Source organism: Argiope bruennichi, chromosome 8, assembly GCF_947563725.1.
Source record: "Argiope bruennichi chromosome 8, qqArgBrue1.1, whole genome shotgun sequence".
Lineage (NCBI taxonomy): Eukaryota > Metazoa > Arthropoda > Arachnida > Araneae > Araneidae > Argiope > Argiope bruennichi.
The window spans coordinates 116,873,133-116,896,353 of NC_079158.1; the positions used below are offsets into that span (position 1 = coordinate 116,873,133).

The window sequence follows — 23,221 nt, forward strand, 5'->3', positions numbered from 1 at the left end:
TTTCCAGAAAATGGTTCACTCTAATAAATAAATTAAATAAATAGTTTTGAAAAAAATTAAAGAAGTAAGCTCAAACAGATAAATTAATTCATTCACACGTTAATTAAATTAGTAAATTAAGTATTAATTACAATTAATAAATTTTATATTTAATATTAAGTAATAATTTTTAATTAATAATATGATTGAAATAACAGACATTTGGAACGCATATTTAAAAATAACAATAACAATATTATTTGTTATTCAAAAAATCGTGGATTATGCATCTCTAGGACCAACGCGACCTTCAGCCCCATTTGCCAATTATGATAATTGCTCGATTGGCTTGATATGAATATCGTGCACTTCTATATATACTTTCATATTGTTTTTTTAATTTAACTTTTTTTTACAGTTTCGAGTTAAGAATATGATTTGAAGACAAAAGGGAAAGCGATATCTCTCGTATTTAATATTTCGAATAAGAATAAATTATGGAAGTTAGGCTAAAAAATAAAAGTTTTTTATCGTATTGTAAATTAACCAAAAATTTATTTTTCAGAAATTAAAATAAAATTATTTTCAAATTGAAAAATGAAATTTCAATATTCAAATATATAGAATAATGTTTTCTGTAAAATTAGATTTGCTCGCAAAGGCCTTGATAGATTGTTTAAGTATAATAATATTGGCATGTTCAATTTATAATTAAACTTTGATGAAAATTTTTTTAAAAGTAAATTTTTTAAAATATTCTTTTAGTTTTTTTTTATATTTTATATCCTTTAATTTTCTTTATTTACTTTTCTTGCATTTTTTAACATTAACTTAATTTATTTAAACAAATAAAAGCCGAGATAAAACATTTTATTGAAACTCCGGTGTTTTTTACTCAGAACAAAGAATTAAAATCAAGATATAAAACATACATATATGTTATCTCACCACTTCAGGTAAAACACATAAAAATGACAAATCAACAGCTATATCATATTGTTAATTTACAATAGTATCATTACAACGTTGATAAACATAGATTTCAGAATTCTGTTTTTACAATACTGTTAAATGTCATTAAATGTAGAATTTTTACTAACGTTTTCACAATATGGTATAATATTATATAATATTTGTCTTTTAATGAAATGTTTTTCTGTTCAATTTTTTAAAAATAAAATACCAAAAATAAATTACTAAGCTATAATTAAAAAATTTTCCAAAATTTTTCTGAATCAATATTTTAAAACTTTTCAATTCTTCTGAATATAGTTACTATATTGTGCCATATTATGTAAACAATATTCAACAATCTACGATATTGATGGTATTTTCCAATATTTCCCAAATGTTATACACTATCGTGCTGCTTCTTGAGTTTTGAGCATGATTCCCCCATGATATAAAAATATTAATCTGTATCAGCCATTGGTGCCTGGGAATTATAGATTCCTCAGCCATTGATTTTTTTTTAATAAAAGGAATCATTAAGTCTCCAGCAGCACTACAATATTGTACAATATGTGGGAAATAATGAGCAGTATGTGAGCAAGGAAATAATGTGAATATTAAAATGCCAACTGCTTTATAAAAAATACTGTGCAATTTGTAGCAACATTGATAAGTAACTGAAATTTCTAAAAGCATTGGTACGACGTCAAACGAGCACAAAAATATGAGTTTTTAAATTAAAAAGGCAATTTAAAATTAGATGTAGAAGTGCACGATATTGAACTAAACACTGTGATTACCATAAATAACATTTACCTCTAAAGGTCTAGCAGGATTCTTAGGTCTCTCCAAACGCCTGCAATTCTCCACTGTCACCTCGCGTTAGCTGTATCCAACTGCTGACTCACTACTACACGACTGGCTACTCCGCGCACGACTCGATGCTGCTTCTATAATAAAAACTGGATTTGGCACACATCTCATCAAACGCTTGAGCTACACACAACGCTTGCGCTTCGCTAGACTGATGCAACTATTCCCCGTTGACTCGCTATGCAAATCTAAGCCTTCCGGCGCCTCTTTCCATGACTGTCTTCAGCTTAGACTTCCGGCCTTTTATAGGTGCCGGAGTCGGGCAGAGAAGGTTCTGGAACAATCAAGTCTGTCTCGTTTCCTATTGGCTGTATCGCCAAAATTCTGGACGATACCATTATTATCTATTTTGTCGCTAAAGTCGCCAAATTCGTCGTCAAGCCCTGAGAACACTGATTCAGCATCCGATCAGCACCCAAAAGATCGTAAAATGGTCTTTCCAGTGATTGAATTAACCGTGCTGGGAAGCAACATTACAGATTTGTAACAATATATAATAAATTTAGATTAAAAAATAATCAAGTGAAAAGCAGAAATATTTAACTTATTTTTTGTACTCAAATAAATTATTAGAAGTACTTTTGAGAATATGCACAGCATTGAGAATTTGATGAATATGAGAAAACTATATTATACAATATCGAAACAAAGTAATCTATACTTATAATAAAGCTCAATGTGTGTGTGTGTATATGTGTGTGTGTGTGTGTATGTGTGTGTGTGTGTGTGTATGTGTGTGTGTGTGTGTTGGCACTCTACAGGCCAGGTCATTTGACATACATCTACCAAATTTGGTACATGTATACCTTAGAGGGCGGGAATGTGCACCTGGGGTTCCTTTTTTTTTGAAATTTTAATTAAAATTTTAATTATTAATTAAAAATAACTTTCCCGCTAAAAAAATCTTCCATTTTCCCCACCGCCAACTTTTCCGCTACAAAAATCTTCCATTTTCCCCACTGCCAAATGAGTAGGGCTTCAGTTTTTTTTTCTCCCAACAGTAATGAGGCTAGGGTTAACATTTTTCGGCGGATTATTTCAAACGATTCTGTTTATTTTCTTAATGTTTTATGCATTTAAAATTAAACATTGTTAATTAATCCATGTTTGAGATTCATTCTGAAGTACTTTTGAATTAAAATAACACAGAATAAAGGAAAATAAAAATGTATAATCTGCATAGCGTTACCCCAACTGGCGTAGAAAGATTCACGCATTTGCGTTAACGTAACTGGCGAAGAAAATTCACGCTTGCGCATTGTGTTCTGATTGTTGCCATGACAACCATTATCAACGGATGATTTAAATTATTTTTAGGTTAGTTGCATGCTTTTGTAAGTAAATTGTATTTATGTTAGTTATATATTTTTTTGTATATGCTTATAGTTTTAAGTACATCGTTTTTGAAGTAGTTTTTTTAAACCTGTTTTCGGCCGATTATTTTAAACGATTCATTTTATTTTCTTAGTATTTGATGCATTTAAAATTACACATTGTTAATGAATCGATCTGTTCATGAGGAATTGGAGAAAATTTTGTTGACAAATTCTTGAGATATTACATAAATTAAGAAAGATATTCTTTAGTGCCCATAAAGTTTAAACGCTCAGTGACTCTGTTATCAGTAATCATATTATTAAAAAAAAACGCTTTGTTTCAGTAAAAAATATTATTATATTAATTGCATATTAATCATTTACACTTTAATTTAAACCATAAATTCTACGAGGGGTAACAGAAAATGAGAGAGATACATATCACGTTATGACTGAAGGCCTTTATAATATTATGAGTGAATTATATCACTATCAAAATTTGAAGTTTTAAAATATTTTGCTGAAGAATCTATTAAAGTTGGAATTGCGTAAAATATTTAATGGTACGACCGGAGTTTAGTCCCCTGCTTGGCGCAATTTTTAAAAATCGCCAACAACGGCCTTGCGAAATGTTCAAAAGCAAAAGAGCAGATGTTCAATTATAGTGCATAATAAAGATTGCCAGCTTTGGTGCGTTATCGCAACTTGGCGAAGAAGGGGGTTAAACTCCGGCTCAACCTATTTAATTATTAAAATTTAAACGAACATTAAGATTGGCGAACCGGCTGGTCGCCAAAGGCGGCTAGTCATCAATATAACAAAAATCTTACTATAAACAATATAACAAATATAAAAAAAGTATGCAACATTGTTTTTCTAAATTTTTTAAATGTCCTGCGATATTTTGCATTACAGGAGGTTAAGATTAATATTTTCGGACCAAAATTTTACGTTAACTGTATTTAAAAGTTTCTTTATCTCCTGCATATAGTGAAATATTACTTATGCGACATTCGGTACTCAGAATAATGCCAACATTTTTTCTAGGTAACGAATCAACAACTACGGGCATTTCTAGGTAGCGAAGAAATAAATCACTTGAATCTTGAAGTAGAGCAATTATCCCTAGCTTTTTTCTCTATCATTTTTCTCCAGAAACAGTAAAATATGGTGTACATGTACTCACCAAAAGCTGACTCGCTTTTGGCTCCCAGATTTTCTTGAATACCAAACACGTGAGTGGTCCTCTTCCGTCTCTCCATTTTTGCTGAACTACACACGTTTTTCGATCATCACACAGTTCAGCTTAATAGCCCTAAAGACTATTTACAGTCCTAATCGACAGTGGTTAACGACATTTTAAGCCGCAGGAACCACAAAACATGTTTTCAGTATTTAACAAGGTTATTTCTAACAAATTCTACATTTTGCCACCAAATATTATCGGTTTAACTTGAAAATTATTGATTTATATCACAGACAAAACAACATAACTGCCAATTTTGAGCTCTTGATATGGATATAATTATTCCCGGAAATTTCTAATTTTTAACTTGTATTTACAAGCAGCACTTTCATGCATTCTCATTCACCAATCACCTTACTGAGCTTCTATTAAATTTTAATGAAACTGATTTTTTTTTTCACTATCGTTCGTCACAGCTCAGAGTCGTTCATTCTCTAGACCAATAGAATTGTAGAATTCCTTTTTGCTCCTTGCAAATTCTGAAAGATGTCATCTGATGCACTGTCATGTGCGTTTGTTTATATTAGTTATGTGTGAGGAGTACTCTCTTAAGAGAGACATAGAGAGTACATTTTTCGCTTTAAGTTAAAGAAAGTTATCTTTAATTTAGAAAATTTGCTTAGAAACATGAGCTTGCGTTGTGTGTTAGTTATAAATTTATCAAAAGAAGATTTTGGGAAAATTCTACTTCTACGGTATGTTTTGTTGATAATGTATTAGGACTTTCTCTGAGTTTGTATTAAATTTATCGTAATCATCATAGTTTCGGAGACATTTTCTAAAAGTAAAACTGAATAAATAATACGATCGTACATAATTTGGTATGTTCATTCCAAGCATTTAATTGCTTTATAATTAATCATCTTTAAGTAATAACACGTAATATATTTTGGAGCTGTTTAGTATATATTTATAAGTAGTTTAAAAAAGAAATCGGCATATAAGTTTAATCTTCTCTTTAGCAAAATATTTTATTTTTTTTTTCAAGGCAAAACTTAGATTTACAATTTCAATTTTTCTCTACTTTCTCAAAATTGTACAACACTCAGAAATTGAACTAATAGTTTTAGGTAATAAGAAAAACTTTATTATTTTACTGCAAACGGATAAAAAAGTTTTAACTGTCTAATTGTGGGGTTAATATAATAATTTAATTGTTATATTAGATTGTAATCAGTGAAGAACTTTTTTCCATTAAACAGCTGTTTTAATGGAATTAAAAATTTATTGCAAGTAAAAAAAAATAAGCCATTAAAATCTTGAAGACTACTTTAGAACAATCTATATGATTATGGCGATTATATAAGTCATTAGCATATTTGCTGAACTATATGCCAATTCACTGATTAAAATGCAAACAATGGACATTCTAATACTCTGAAAAATAATAGAATATATATATTCTTTAAATCATTTTAATTAAAATATGGTAATATAGTTTCGTCTTCAAGTTATTATCTTAGATTATTGTTTCTGATTTGACTGATAGCTTTGTCTTTGTTTTGAAAAATTATGAATTTTTTCTTTCAGAGTCCAGTGTTTCCTTTATAAGAATAAAGTAACTTGTTAGATTTGAAGTTGGTACTATTCCTTTAGCTCTAGTTTCATAACCAAGAATTATTGCTAAGATTTGATAGATTTATATCTTAGGTTTTACTGTTATATATATATATATATATATATATAATTTGTAAATTTCAGTTTGATGTTGTTTTTTTAAAGTTGCATCTTAGATTATATTAGATTAAGATGAAGCTTTAAAGTTCTTAGGATGCATATTTCAATGGGGAAAAAATCAATGTATATGTGGACCAAAGTTCATGTTCCTTTGAATGTTCTATATAATTTGAAGCTTTCTATTGTCAGATTTAATTACTTCTTCTTCTAGTAAATAATTTCTTTTGCTTGCTTAAATTTAACCATTTCAAACTTCTAGGCAATTTCCAACTGTTGAAAAAAGATGTGAAAAAGCATATGGTAATGATTATGTTCCCCTTCCAGCACCTTCAATGTTTGTTAATAACTTACTTGTTAGATTGGCATTATCTTCAGATTCAAAACAGGTAAACATTATTATTATTATATGAATGTCCATAAATTACTGTTGGGATTCCTTTATCTTATAACTTTTAATAAAAATTATAATCATTATATTACATGAAACTAAAAAAGTTTTTTTTAATAAAACAAACAAGATTTAGTAATTTTCTTTTGGCAGATTCTCTTATTGCATAATATGTCAAGAGGAAACTGAATTTCTTGCCAATTGTTCTCTGGCATTTTTGGTATAATACTTTCGATTGCAGCAACAGTTATGTGTTGCAGTTCGTGTAATGGGTACATGAGATTTTGAAGCTAATGTCTTTGATGTTAAAATAAATGTAAAAGGTGAATGTGTAATTTTGTTTTGTTTTTTATCAATGTGGTCAATAATTTAGGACCACTCTGCATATTTTGTAGTCATTTTTCTCTCATATATATTAATGTCATAAAAAATTATATTTCTTTTTGGTGAAATCAGATTTTGTATTAATTGAAGAAAATTGCGAATTATTCCTATTTAACATATTTTGTGCCACATCAGTCACCTATGTTCTACTGTTTTGATGCGTCCAAATATAACATCAAATACAAAATGGTTTAAAATGAAGCTTCTTAAATATTTTCTAAGCTAATATCCTATGCCTTTATTTATTAGGAGAAAAAAAGATTTTCATTACTGTGAATATGAATAAAAATTTTTAAAAAGGAAAAAGAAAAGGGGAACTAAGAATATTTTATTTGCAAATAATTAATGAACTACTTTAAATTAATAAAATTTTCTTTACTGATTTGCTTATTAATATTTAGAAATCTTTCAAAAACACCATGTGTTCCTCCAGCTTCAAAACACATGTTCATTATCTACTAAAATTGAGCCTCATAGTTTAAGAAAAAGGTTATTGTATATATAGTACTAATTTTAATAGAGGATAACAAATATTTTCATACACAGTGTTAAGTTCATAACATTTCTTATGAAGCACTTGGTACATCTTTTTGTATCATCCCTCATGTGCAATCTTAGAACTGTGACAAAATCATCGCTAAGCCGGTGAATTTCTGATTATGCTTGATCATTTTGGTGAGATTTCACCATGATCTTAACAATATATTTCAGTTCCTTAGTAACTGAATCTAGAGGATCATTATAATAAGGAAGTGTCCAACATTAATACATGGTATGTAGTGAAATATTTGAAAAAGTTTCTTCCATATTTGTAATTATAAATTAAAAATCAAATTTAAAAAGTATATTTTTGTAAAGAAAATTTAGAAAAATCAAAAAATTTTGGATTTTGTTGATATTTTAAACATTTTTTTCAGTTTGGTTTTTTAAATTGAATTTTAATATATGTGTCTTTTATATTTCATATTACTATACTTCCATATGCTAAAAATTGAGGGTGAATGTAATGTTAAATGAAAATGTTAATTATTTTCTTTATTTGTATTTTAACCCCTTAACTGTGGTGCCCATGTAGGGTTGTGTGTTGAATAATCATATTTTTTAACTAATAGATCAAAATTAAATCAACATAGATATTAAAATTCAATATATAAATTACATGGAATTCATTAATATTTCAAGTGTCGGACTCTTTGGTTGATTCAATATGACTACATCATTCTAAATTGAGAAGTTGACATCTAATTAAATTTCAAAGTAAACTACACAGTTAATTAATTAATGGACCAAATGACGGCCATCCCTTTAATATGATTAAATGCTGTAATTTATTTTTGCTTTCATGTTTCTAAGAAATATGTATAATTATTATATGTTATTGAAACATTATTGATGTTAATTAATAATGTTTAAATTATTTATTTATAGAACAGATATTTTCATGTATAAATATTGTTTTTTATTCATTGATAACCTGAAATATTCAAAGTAAGTGACAATTTAGATATTTGCCACTTATTTTTAAATAGATTACATTGCTTATCTTAGTATTATATATATAAATCTTAAAAAAGAAAAAAAAATCCTGTTAAAATCAGCCAAAATTGTAACTTGGGGAGGGAGGGGAGGTAAATAATGTCTGTTACATATGTATATGTTTCTATAAACTCATTAAATAATATCTTTATAATTCAATAATTTATTCACTTTTCAGAATTATGTTTCTGATTTTTAAAAAAATATTGAAAATACCTTAACTTCTTAAATCTATTTCATAGCTGAGACTCATTCTCTTGCTTTCTCTAATTCTGGATGCATTTAATTCGTCATTCAAACTTGTAAAATCTATTGTCTTTATTTACTAATCAATGCATCTAAAAATTAATCTGTTTCAAATGTAAAATTTTTTCAAATAAATCAGTAACCAAAGGTTTAAGAATTCCTTTATTTGATTTTTTTGAAAATTGCATAAAATGTAAAATTTTTTTCTAAGTAAACTTTTTTTTTCAATTCTTTTTTTTTTTTTTTTTTCAAATTCTTATTTGAATGCATATTAAGATGATGTTGAATATTTCAACAGTATGTTGAGTGGCGTGATAAGGCAAATGGAACAATGCAGTTACCTGTGATTGGAATAAATACTGAGAAAAAAGAACTTTGGCCTGTTGTTGCAATTGCTCAAGTGAGTACTTTTTTTCAGTTTAATTCATTATTTAATACTTAATCTTTTGCTAATAGAAATGTTATTACTAAATATAATGATTTTCTTAGTGTTACATGAAATCCATATTTGTGATTTTTAAAAACTCTAATATGGATTAGTTATAATATTAAAAATTCAGAATTATTATATATTAGTAAATATTCAATTAGCTAGAATAACTGTGCTAGTTCTTAGAAGTTTCTCAAAAAAAAATTTAAAGTAATAATGAAAGCATTTCTTACTATGCAGGGCTTCTGTTTTATCAGCATGTTAAAATTTGTGTATATTATTATATATTTATGTATTTTTATTTTTTCATTTGTAATAGTAAAATGTAATTACACAGCTTGAAGCTTTGGTTTCATTGATTAAGCCTTAAATAGATCTTTCACTAGGAGAGTTGGAACATTAAGCCTATAATCTGCATCTCAGAGAATTATTTTAGAAACTGAAACCTTACAATCACGAAGAACAGTAATTGTCACATAATATTGTGCTAAATGATTTTGTGAGTATTAGAAAATTTATTGAATAGTTAATTGGTTGGTTTCATTGACTGATTTTTTGACAAATAAAAAGCTGAAATTACTGTCTGAAAAATAATTTTTTTTTTATCAGCAAAACTCAAATAATTTTGGAAAGGTTGCCTATTGTTCCATTAGCATATTATAATTCTATTATTAATATAACTATTCTAATCATATTTTGATCTAAAACAAAAATATCCATTATATTTTCCATCTGCATAAATTATTATAAAATTATTCCAAGCTATCTGGAGAAATATTCTTTACTATTTCTCTTTTCAATAATATTTTATAAAAATAATCCAAATGCTAATTTTTTTTCTAAAAAAATATTGTGAATTGAAAAAGTATATTGATCACCTCTACTCCTTGCATATTTCTCTTCTTCTTCACTGGTGTGACAGAAAGACCTGGCTTTTCACCAAATTTTATTCCATGCCTTTCTGTTCTTGGATAAGATTTCCCATTTTTTTTCAGTCAGTTGATTTGCCTATGTTTTGAACTCCCTCTTTTTTTGAGTACCAAATAGTTTAATCAAAAAGATCTTTTTAGTGGCTTTATTGTCATCCAATCTTATTATGAATTTAATAAAATCTGACTTTTTAAATAGTCTAGATTTCCACATTGGTTCTTCTTCTCCAATAATTATCACATTTATATTCCCCAAATATGCTTTTTAAAATTCCACTTTCAAATATAGAAAGAAAAAAAATCTCTTTATTTTTCTTAGTCATTGCCCATATTTCAGCAGTATATGTGAGAACGGGTCTGATCAAAGTTTTGTAAATGCATAATTTGATCTTTTTGCTTATGAAATAAGATTTTAAATATTTTTGTAATCCTAAAACATTTATGTAGTTAGCGGATGTGATCCTGCTCTTACTTGATGTTATTTGCACATCTTTAATTAAATTATTTTGAAAATTCGTTCTAACAGAACTTTCTTTATTAATCAGTTTCATCTTGATGGTGCAAATAAAAGACAAAGCTTTTCCCCAGATTTCTTATATAATTCTATAAATCGGATAAAAACTCAAATTCAGTTGTGTAATAATTAATTCAATCTCATAAATAACTTATATTGTATTAACTTCTGGTCATATTCCGATATATAATAATCTCTTATGTTCTTTTTTTTTTTTGATACTCTTAAAAGAAATAGACATTGTAATAATATATACAACTGTGTTCTAATGGATAATTTTAAAAAATTAAATTTCACTGACTGTATGTTTTAATTCATTTTTTCATCCATGGTATAGAGAGGTTAGTTTGAAAGATGGTACTGTAAAATCATTTTTTATCATTCATTATTTTGTCATTCATTTCCTATCATGTCTAATATTAAATTTATATGCATAATTTGCATGTATTGTGTGATCACATCCAATATCATCTTAGTTATATCCATGTTATCAGCATGGATTGAAACATACTGATAAAAATTTTAAAAATGGCAAGTATATATCATTTTCAACATTTTGGGTTTATTTCTTGGTATCTTAATGAGTTATTTATATACGTCCCACAAAGATTATAGAATATTAATAAAATCATCATTCTTTGATTTTTAATAATAAAAAGAAAACATTTTATTTAATATTTGTTGAAAAAAGAAACAGTTTAAATTTAATATAAAATAATGTAAATTATTCAAAACTGTATATATTTTTTTAAATGCAAAAACCAGGAGCAAATTATTTTATATTTAAATTAGCATTATTAATTTGAAAAGATGATTTTTTAAATTATAAAATAGTGTAAAGATTTTTTTTGTGCTATAATATTTTTAGAAGTTATCACAGAAAAGTGACAAAGTCTTATTTCTTTTTTAATTGATTAAACCTTCAAAGATATTCATTCTGTGGTATGCATTTCCATCAAAATAAGTTTTTACCAAATTAGGTTGGTCTATGCCAATTAACCTGTTCTGTAGTGGATATAGAGCTTCTTTTATAGAATAGAACCAAGGATTACATTTCCATCTTTATTATTATTGAAGATTTAGCAAAATTGTTAATTCATGCCATTTTTTTTAACCAAATAAGTATTTGATTTAGCAAATTGGTCATATGATATGTAACCCAAAATGCACCACTCTTTAACCCTAGAATGCATGACTTTTTATTTAACTAAATAATGTGACACAAATTACATTATAACAATTCTGCAAAAAAAGTGAAAGTCCATTTTTACAAATAGGTTTTTTACTAAAGAAATATATATATATATATATATATATATATATATATATATATATATATATATATATATATATATATATATATATATATATATATATATATATATATATATATATATATATATTTATTATTTATTGATATATTATTATATAATATTGATAGTATTTTTAATGGCAGAACTATTCATAGAGCAGTCATCTTAGTATCTTCCAAAGTTTCAAATTTAAATCAAAATTAAATCAGTTTTTTTTCTATAAATATTTATCAAAATGCATTTAGAAAAAGCATTTCAAAAACACTCATTGTTGTTCTTTGAAATAGTCATGTGAAGCTTACAAACTGAAATAAAAATGTGTAGCCAAATTTTCTACATGATGCATTATAAGATTAATATAGAAATGTTAATTTGCCTTCTTTTATGATACATAAAATCTATTTTAAATTATGTAAATATCCTATTAGTATCAAAAATGGAATGTTCTTTTTATGTTTCATTAACTAAACATCCTTTCTTATATGTATCTTTGAATTAAATTTTTGAATATGATTGTATATTTGTTATTTCTTCCTTTATTCTAGAATTACTTTCTTGTTTGTTGTGTGCCATTTGTTGAAGACAAAAATGTTGATAGAAAAGATCTTTTGAAAATGTAAGATTCAAATGGAATGAGTATAAATATGAATAATTAATATTGTAAAAAACTAGATTTTGCTTGTAGGATTTTATAATTTTTAAAATGTTTAGTTTTTATTCTCTCCCTTTAGATTATCTGTATCAGTAGGATTTTCTGTCTTACTTGGAGTCTTGAACTTTTTAGCTACTGCTGATGTAATTATAATTTTTTTTCATTTCTTTTTAATTTTATATAAAATTTTTAATCTTTTATTTAAATATTTCATTCAAAAATATTGCTGTCATCAACAATATTTTTGATTTTCTTACTTTTTTTATTATTTTAGTACTTTTGATTTCTCTTTATAATTAAATCCAATAATTTTGTAACACTAATGAAATAAAAATTCAATATATATTTTTAAAAAGATATTTAAACAGATATTGTTTAAATAATATCATATAATGTGTATGCTGCTTTTTGTTTGCTTACTCCAGTGTATGCCTTAAATCTCATTGTTATTAAATAATGAATTTTTTTTTATTTAATTTATCCTTGAAATGTAATGATGCTTTTAGAATAAAATGTATGATGATTTTCAGAATTTATTTGTAGATAGCTGATTTCAGTATATCTGTAAATTTTGATATTAGAAATTTCTTTTTTTTTTTTTTTTTTTTTTTTTTTGTATTTTTATTGTGAAATATTTATTTATTGTAGAATACAAGTTAAAAAGAGATATTTATTATTTTTAATTTTTTTAAATGTAAATAGAAGAGAAAGTTTATTCTTGCAGAATACAAAACTATGAAATGACTTTTCTTAATTAATATTAGAGTAACATTCTATATCAAATTGAATATCGTATTTATAAATTTTATTCTCAAAATACTTTTCCATCATAATTCCCATACATTAAAGCATTCATAATCTATTTAAGACAGCAATGGCATTTTTAAATTATTCATATTATTTAAGATTTATAGTTAGTCATTTCCAGATCTTAATTTTGCTTCTGTTTTATATCAGTCATATATTCTCAAAGTATCAGCTAGATGACATCTTGAATTCTGAGCCTTAATGTTATTTTCACTTCTATACCAATTCTCCAATCTGTTTTAAGTGTTGTTTTTTTTTTTTTTTTTTTTTTTTTTTTCAAAGAAAGTGTTTAATTTTTGTAGAAAGTGTGGCTTGAAAATCTTTCCTGTGTCATAAATACATTAATTTTATTTCTTTTGTGACTAATTTAAATTGAAATTATCTCCTTAGATTGTGGGTATTGCTCTGATTAATGGCATTTGCTTATGAAAGTGGTACCACAATTATCTCTACATAATGTTTACAGTTCTTTGTTTAAAACAATTTTATTAATAAATTCTGATTTCCCTTTTTCAATTTATCTTTATACTGAACAATTACACAGCTTGGCATAGAAAGGAAATGAACTTTTTTGGCATGGAAAGTTTTATGTTTTAAAATTATTATTTTTATAAGTTGTCTCTCTCTAGATACTCTAATTTTCTGTATAGATATTTTTATTATTTGGAATGACTTTTCTAAGTTAAAAGCATTGTTATGTTCCATGCTTACTTTATTATAAACAGATATTTATGAATAATCTATATATGTGAGATTCATTGTAGTTTCATAATTTATTGATTACCATTATTTAAAAGCATCAGAAAGCTTATTTCCAGAACTATTTATGAACTCTTATTACATTTCAACTGTTGTATCACCAAACAGAAATTCTTTAATTGTCACTGAAATATATCATTACGTGAAAGATATTCGGAAAAAAAAAATTAATGCATTCCTTTTTTAAACATACACAATTTTCTATGAAACTTTATTTGTATATAATATGATTTATATCTAATTATAACAGTTGTTGTATTTATGATTTAAAATCCTTGAAATGTCATTCTTTTAAAAATGTAAATTACAAAAATTGCTTTTTATTTAATTATTTATTTATTGCATATTGGTATCAAAACTTAATAATACATATCTCTAAAGATATCAATGATCTTGAAATTACTTTCATTTTGAGTGGAGTTTATACCTGTCTAAATTTGTTTATAAAGATTTGATTATAAAGCAAAACAACAAATCAGTTTTAAAATATTAGAGTTTATCAAATCAGTTCAAGTGAGTTAGCAAGAAATGGTGATAATTTTTTATAAATATACCTAAAGCAATTTTTCATTTGGTCTTACAATTTGAAATAAAAATCTGTATCTTTTTTTGGTAAAAATTATAACATTAAAACAAAAATTTATTGTTTTTTTAATACTTTTAAAAAATGAATAGCAGTAAGTTCTGGAAATGATTTTTAATACACAAATAATTATGGCTAATTTTTTATTCTACTACTAAAGAAACAAATCTCTGCAAAGAATTTTATCTTTTGGTGAACTTCTTGAAATGTAAATATTGTATAGTTGAAAAAACAATTATCTGGAATGTTATGTTTTGCAAATTTCAACATCTAAAATTTTTAATTTTTATAAAAGTTAATGGTTTTTGCAAAATTATATATCTTTTAAAATTTAATTTAAAAATCAATTAATATCTTAAAAGCATTCAAGAGTGCTGAAAGAAAAAAATTATTCACCTATTTCAGAGGTTTCTATAGGAAATTTTCTGAAGACTAACACCTAATGATTAAGCTTTATGTATTTCTTTTCTGCTGTTTTGAGATATCTTGGAACATAATAACTAAAAAAAAAAATGTGTTCAAGAAACAGAAGCTCTATCTAGCTTCATCTCACATTTGTTGTAAAGTCTGGCATACATTCTTTCTTTTTTTTTTTTTTTTTTTTTTTTTTTTTTTTTTTTTGAGTTTTGTTTTGTTGGTAATAATAGAATAAGAACTGCACTTTTTAAAAATCATATGAACTAAAATTATTGTTGATTATTTTTCAGAGACTTACTTGTTTAATAGATTTAGACAATTATTTGACCTTGAGTATGCCATTTGGGACTCCTTCTGATACAGATCTTTCATCTGTTCCTTACATTAACAAGTTTCATGCACAGAAATTCATTAAAAGGGTAAGAAATAATTATTACATATTGGTGAATTTATTTCTTATTATTTTAAAGAAATTGTTGTTTTATCAAACCTGCAATTTTATAAATTTTAAGGATTTTTTTTTTATTTATTGTAATTATTAAGTTTTTTGCTTGTTTTCTATTTATGTTTTTTTATTAATTAAATTATCCAGTCATTTTTTTATTATCAGATTATCTTTTCAAAGTACTATGATTAAAAAATATTCAAGCATGAAATATTTTCAAAATTTTATTTAGCCTTGAAAGATACGCAAGAATTTACAGCTTTCTATGAATCTGAATTCTTTAGATTTCAACAGCCAATTTTTTGCATTATGGATTGTGGGCATTTGAAATAATAATGTTTATAAAAACACTTTTTTATTATTTATAAAGAATGGTGTTTAAATTATTTCATTATTTCTGTTTTGCTTTGTATGAATTTGTATTATATATCTTTCTCTTTCCTACTAAAACAAATATGCAGTTTTTCCAAGTAGTATATACTATACACTTCATTTCATGCTAAACTGTTTTACCAGTTTTTATTAACCTACTTATGATATTAGAATTTCAAAATTATTTCAGAGTTTAAATGTGGAAAATATTATAGCTGATCAAGTTATGTGTTTATAGCATTTCATGCTATAGGAACTAAAACAAATTATTAAATTATCTGCATTAAAATTATTTATATCAATATTTACAAGAAAATAGGGTAAAAAAATTAAGGATTAATGAATTTGTTTCTTAAAATGAAATGCAGTATCTTAGAAGTATTTTTGGGGTTGTATTAATATTTAAATTTTATAAATATAAAATTTTATGTTTTCTAAATGCTCAAAATTATAAATGCTGTTTGATTGTTTTAAATTGTTGTTTAATTTTAATCAAGAATAAAATGTTATTTATTTTTACTTTGAGCCTCTCAATGTGCATAAAAATGGAATTTAATTATTTGTAAGTAAAATATGACTTGATATTGAATTCAAGAAAAAAAGAATTCTTGTTTGAATCACTGTTTGGAAATGACCTTCATAAAAACTTCAGGCCTTGATATTTCTGGAGTTTTTTTTTTTTTTTTTTCCTCCCTTCCTTTTTTTTTTTATATTTATCTAATGTTCATGGTGAATTCAAGCTTGCATGTGTGTGATAATAAATCATAATATATTTCCATGGTGTTTCACAACAAAACTAATAAAATTACACATTTTCTTAGTTGTAAGGTTAGTGTAAAAGGAGGATTTATGGGATTTCCTTTTTTTATTTAAAGACTAATTTGTAACTGTGCATTAAAAAATGGTTTATGTTTACTTTTTCATATAAGAAATACATAAAGAGAAGATATTACAAGTGTTTTCATCACAATTTTGATGAATCTGCATTTTTAGATATTCCTGAATTTGAGAAATCCTTTTTTGGAGATTATGTTTATCTGTGAATATAATAACTCCAAAAATGCATTGAATAGATAAAGTTTTTTATGCCGTATTTACACCAAATAAATAAATAAATCTGTAAAAGTTTGGTCAAAATCCACTCACAAGAAGCTGTCTGTCCTTGTGCATATGAATGCAATAAAAAAAGTAAATGTATAAACTTTTATACACAGTTTTATCATAAATATTTATAACTGTATCAAATTTTGGGAAAAAAATGCATATGAACTGATTATCTGTTGGTCTATATATTCGCATATTTATGAAGTTGATAATTTAAAAATACAATGATTTAAATTAATATATGATTTTATTACTAAAGGCATAAGTCTGTATCTAAGTTTGGTTTCAATCAGTTGAAAGCAAGACATCTAAAATAGATACTCAATTTTAAGCTTGGGTGCACAAAAAGTGCCATATTGTGTCACTGTGAGAACATTTCTAGCTTGCCTCCAATTCTGAAGTAGTAAAAATCTGAGTAATCTTTATGTTCAAAACCTTGCCCAGATCCACAATTTTCATGCAAGGTGATAAGACTTTTTTAAATAGTAAAGAAGTTTTAGGATACTTTTATAAAGAAGTTTTTATTAAATGTAAGAAAGTATAGGAGAGTCTCCAATATTGCTTTTAATCTCTGATTTAATTAGAAGTCAGATTTTGATTCCTATGATTGTGTGTATATCTATATTAATATTTAAAATTTATATTAGATTGCTAGTAGTGAAACATTTTGATTTTCTTTAAAATCCATTCATTGTAAATCATTTATCTTTTGGAAATTTTTTTAATAAAATAGAAATATGCTGGGAACAGTGATTGTTTAAAAATAAGTTATATATCCCTCCTCCTCCCCCCTGCACAAAAAAGAATGCATTTTTCACTATTTTCAAAACAATAAATATTTTATGTAAATTAATAAATGAAATATTCTTTTATACATTCATAATATTCTTTTACTATCGTTGTACCATGAAAAGAATCAAGATTGTATTAAAAAGTGTGCTGGTATACTCATCTGTATAACAATAATTTTGCAGTTCTTTTAATGGTCTTGAAAGCTAAAATATATATATATATTGATAAGTTTGTTATTATTGAAATGGATAAAAACTATTTTTCCCTGGGAATTTATAGGTGTTAAATGAACAGTCTTATGTCAGGTCTCATTGCTTAAAATTCTTTAAATAGAGCTAAATAGCACCAAAGCATTTTTAAAAAGATAATTGATTGGAAGTTCGCATGTTTTTAATTAAGCTACGTTACAAATAATTGTAATGATATGTTTTTTTTTATTTCAATGTGTGATTTAATTTAGTAAGTTAAATTATTTCAATAATAATTTCTGTTTGTATATTATTGTATAAAAATAAAATCTAAAAAATTTTTCAATCAAAATATAAATTTCTATTTATTATATACTGGAATTCTTTTGTGTTACTTTGTAAATTTCTAAATAAATATGATTTTATTAAAAAATTGTTTTTCGTACTCTTTTAATATGCTTGTATTAACTTTATTTTGACAGCAACCAGCCTGGAAACCATTTGATTATAAAGGAAAACAACAAATCAGTTTTAAAATATTAGAGTTTGTCAGATCAGTTCAGGTAAGTTAGCAAGAAATAGTGATAATTTTTTATAAATATACCTGAAGCAATTTTTCATTTGGTCATACAATTTGAAATAAAATTCTGTATCTTTTTTTTCGTAAAAATTATAACATTAAAACAAAAATTTATTGTTTTTTTTAATACTTTTAAAAAATGAATAGCAGTAAGTTCTGGAAATGATTTTTAATACACAAATAATTATGGCTAATTTTTTATTCTACTTCTAAAGATACAAATCTGTGCAAAGAATTTTATCTTTTGGTGAATAATTCTTGAAATGTAGATATTGTATAGTTGAAAAAAACAATTATAAAATGTTCAGAAATTTAATAAAGTTATTAGATCTTTACTTTCATGAAAATCATTTTTTTATGCTGCAATAATTTTCAGTTATTTTATAGAAACTAGTGGCAAAATTATACTATGCATTACAAATGTATCATGCTATTTGCAAATTGTCATCATTTTATACTACTTATGTTTTAAGCAATGCCTTGTTTATAAAAAAAAAAAAAAAAGGATTCCCCCCCCCCTTTTTTTTTTTCTTTTACAGAATTGATTATTGTGAATAACCCAATTTTTCTCTTAACAAATTATCAAATACAATCAAGTTAAGAGAAGTTAATAATTTCATTACTAAATTTGTTAAATACCTGGCTTGATGAATTCACTTAGAAAAATATTAATCTTTATTGTTTCAAGCAATGAATTTTTTCTTTTCTTTTTTTAAATTTCCTCTGTAAAAATATTCATCATCGGGAAATAATTTTTAGGAACAATTGATCTGAATTGTCATTTTCAAATATTATTTCATTTAAAACTACAAATACGATTTTTATGTAAGTAATCATGTATATTGTTCTCATCACTCATACTAAATAATTAACACTTGGGTACTGATTTTTTTAAAAGGATTTTTGCAATTGAAATAGATTTAATCTAGTGATGCACAAAATAGTATATAAAAGGTTAACTAAGTAATAAAGTTTTATTAAATTTATTTTTATAAAGACAAATAAAATTATGTTTTAATGAAGAATTAAATTCATCATCTGTAACTTAGGCAAAATATTTATATGATAAGTTTTAGACATCAAATGTATCCATGAGAATAATAATAATAATAATAATAAGTGTTATTAATACATTTCTCTTGTTGTGTTTAATATGTTTTTAAGGTTAATTTTTTAGTAAAATCAGAATATTTATATGATTATCTAATTTCCATTATTACAAAAATTAATTAATAATAAAGTTATTCGCCATGAAGGATTTAAATTGTGGTGAGCATTAAAATATTTAAAGTATAAGGGCCAAAAGTAATGCTGATTTTTCTATGCTTGCAAAAATTTATTTATTCCATTTTAATCCTCCATTATTGTTACTAATAAATAGCATTGCTTCCTCACATTTTAAAAGAAATCCATTTGATATTCACTTCAAAGTTATTAAATCCTTCTATGTATTTCTGATCAAAACCTAAATCCAATATAATTTAATAATTTCCAATATAATTTCTGAAAATAATTAAATTTTTGTTCTGTCTTCCAAGATGGCTTAGCTCTGAAAAATAAGGTCACCCACGCCTTAAATTTTAAATAGGCATACTCAAACAAAAAAATTCTTCACCTAATCCACAATAGTTAGATTTTATCTCTTTGCCATGTCTGAGAGTTTTCTTTATCATCTCAGTCTTTCTATTCAAAATTCATATCCATTTTTTATGAAATCAAAATATTTTCAATGATACAGTACATTCTAACTATAATATTTCTCTCCTTAAATATGCTATTGATATAATTTGGTTATTGACTTGTATTGCTCATACTTCTTTTTTACATGACCTTTTATTAGAAGCATTGCCATTATATTGCATACCTAAATGAATATTAACACAGCTTAAAAATTAAATTTTGTACTTAAACCTTAGTGGTACTTTTAATAGCAATGCCACAAATTTGTTCCTGAGCTTATTACAGAGCTGGTTTCTTTACATTTGTTTTTATTATTCCAGATTCGCATATTGTGAGCATAATTTTAAAAGGTCTTTTTTTTTTAGTTGTGCAGTCATGATCTAGAATGTGACACGTTAATATTTACGAAGTTTTAAAAACTCTTATTGTTATATGCTTTAATGGTACTTTTTTGTGCAATTTTAAATGAAGGGTTGGTAACAAATTTGATGTTTTCTTAGATATTCTTCAATACTTTTTTTTTCAGAGTGATCAATCTGGAAGCATCTGTCATTTAGAAACATTTGGACAAATTTCTGTGAAAGCTGATGTAGAAGGCTCTCTTAACGATGTTACTGTGTTACTGTTATCTACAGAATCTGGTCAGCCTTTGTCATTGGATTCTGTGGTCATACATCCTTGTGTCAGCATTCATGGTCCTTCTTCAATTGGTATGTTCCTTCATATTTTTCTACAGTTTGATCCTGTTTTATTCGACTTTAAAAATACCTTTTATAAAACATTCAAAAATATTATGGCAAAAATTATTTTTGTTATATTTTTTTATATAATTTTTATTATAATTTGATGTTTCTTTTAACTTTATGAATTTGAAAAAAAAGTTTCCCATTGATGTAAGATATTATCCTTTTCATGTTTCTAGTTGGCTCTTTTTATTTTGTATGTGTAAAAAACTCTTAATAAAGTTTTTGGTAACATTTCTAAAATTATAAAAACTATAATATGCTGATATTACTGAAATTATCAGAGAAGGCATATAAATTTGGAACATACCTGGAATCATCTTTAAGATTGAACTAGAAAAGTTAGTGTAATATAATGAATACATAATAATATTATATTGAAACAGAATCAATACTTTTCATCTGTTTTTTTTTTTTTTTTTTTCTTTATTTATTTCATTTGTTTCAATGAAAAATGCTACATTTAATAAATAACTATTTCTTCTTTGGGTAAAGAAGAAAGATTTCTTATTGAAATTGTGAATATTTAGTCATTGGTTATATGACTTATCATTATAAACTGTTTTTTTATCACAATTAGATTAATTATTATTCCAAAATATCTGAAACATTTGTTCATAAAAAATTTGGCTGGTAAGGTTTTGCAGGAAATTTATTGCTATTAAATAAGTCATCAAAGTAAATTTGTCAGCAGTTAAAAAAATTAGATACAAGATGTTCATGAATTAATTATTAGTCAAAGAGCTGTTACAAGGATTGCTGAACAAATGATTGAAAAGAAATTATTTTGCTTTTTTTTTCAGCAATATGAAATTTTTTATGAAATAATTTGCAACATGAAAAGTTTTCAATACATTTCATCATAAACAAATAGTATTAATAACATAACAAAGCTTTTTCAGTAAATCAATTCAACTTTTGCTGTTAACAAAATATTTTTAAAAATACTTCCTCTATTGTTAAAATTGTAATTCTATTGTTTAAAACAATAAAAATCTTTAAACCTAGTTTATGTGAAAATAAATCTTGCACAATTTTATAAAAATATTTTTCATCCAATTTTTTAATCGTGTGATTAATTTATAGGCAGTTTGTCTGCTATTTTTGTCTAGAATAACAATTAAAAATAAATTGATTTGACTTCTAAACGTAACTGCAGGGTTTGCTGTAAAAAGAAGGTAACTCCAATTATTCAAATTTGCAGAAAGCCTTAAAAAAACATTTGCAAATTCTAAATTCCAAATTGTGTGAAGACTTTCCTTTCAATCAATCTTCTTAATTGTTCCTACATATTATGACTGTATTGTGATTCAAAAATATATTTTCCAGATGGGGTGGCACATGTTGGAACTATTTCTTTCTTGCAACCAAATAGATAGTCTGTCTACCTCTATGAAAAATATTTCACAACAAAAATGCACTCTACCTTAATATTATTATAATTGAAGTAAATAAACAATATATATATATATATATATACAACTTGGCTTTAAAAATAAAAAAATTATATTCCCATTAATCATCATACTCTGCCTCTGTAACATTGGGCTCGTCTGCTGTGTCGTCGACTTATAAGCCATGGTAGAACTACATATCATTTTATGGGACGTATTTGCAAGCTAGTTCCATTACATCTTTATATTTTGGGCTTTTAAGTGGGAGTGTAAGATGGCTGAATCTTGTTTAACATTAATGAAGTAATGTTTTGGATGAAGAATATTCTTACAGTCTTGTTACAGAGTAGTCCAATACTCTCTCTACATAATATGTTTCCTGTATTAATTTGGGATTTTTTATAAGTTATATTTCATTATAAAATACTTTTGTTAGAAATGATGTAAGGAGTTTTCAGGAAGAAACCTTTTAATAGGTCAACGAAGGTGAAAATCATTCCTTGGGTAACTTTAGTAACAACAAACTTTTTACTTGTGTTCTCTATTATACCATTATGTTCATGCAGTAGAAAAACTCTCTACTTTCCTTGTAAATTTTTCAATGTTTTCGAAGGCAGGATCGATGGGACAAAATGGCGGTAGCTCCAGGGGCTACCTCTATATTGCAACAAACTAATGAGACAAAAGCACCATCATTTGATAACGCGAGAACTAATGATTGGAGCTACGTCTTTCTGGTACCAAATAAACAAGTTTTTTTTTGTGTGTGTTTTTTTAACTCCATGATAGTACATGTATCTTCAAATTCCCCTGGGTTGGTGCTACATCCCTTTTGCAACAAATCCTTCATTATCAAATATGATGTATGTTAAGACAAAAATTATTGTTTACTATTTAAAAATAGTGATTGCCATTATTTTCTT

At 25.3% G+C, this 23,221-nt stretch overlaps 1 protein-coding gene across 1 annotated transcript in view; it reads left to right on the top strand.

Annotated features, from left to right (window-relative positions):
- The first annotated feature begins 4,822 nt into the window (after nucleotides 1–4,822).
- Nucleotides 4,823–23,221, top strand: part of LOC129980937 (AP-5 complex subunit mu-1-like) — a 29,189-nt gene continuing 10,790 nt past the window's right edge. The window contains exons 1-8 of the mRNA XM_056091444.1: nucleotides 4,823–5,060; nucleotides 6,302–6,428; nucleotides 8,895–8,996; nucleotides 12,328–12,398; nucleotides 12,514–12,577; nucleotides 15,291–15,419; nucleotides 18,384–18,464; nucleotides 20,688–20,871. Of these exons, the coding sequence (XP_055947419.1) occupies nucleotides 4,993–5,060; nucleotides 6,302–6,428; nucleotides 8,895–8,996; nucleotides 12,328–12,398; nucleotides 12,514–12,577; nucleotides 15,291–15,419; nucleotides 18,384–18,464; nucleotides 20,688–20,871 (826 nt within the window). The 5' untranslated portion in view covers nucleotides 4,823–4,992. The remainder of the gene's footprint in view (nucleotides 5,061–6,301; nucleotides 6,429–8,894; nucleotides 8,997–12,327; nucleotides 12,399–12,513; nucleotides 12,578–15,290; nucleotides 15,420–18,383; nucleotides 18,465–20,687; nucleotides 20,872–23,221) is intronic.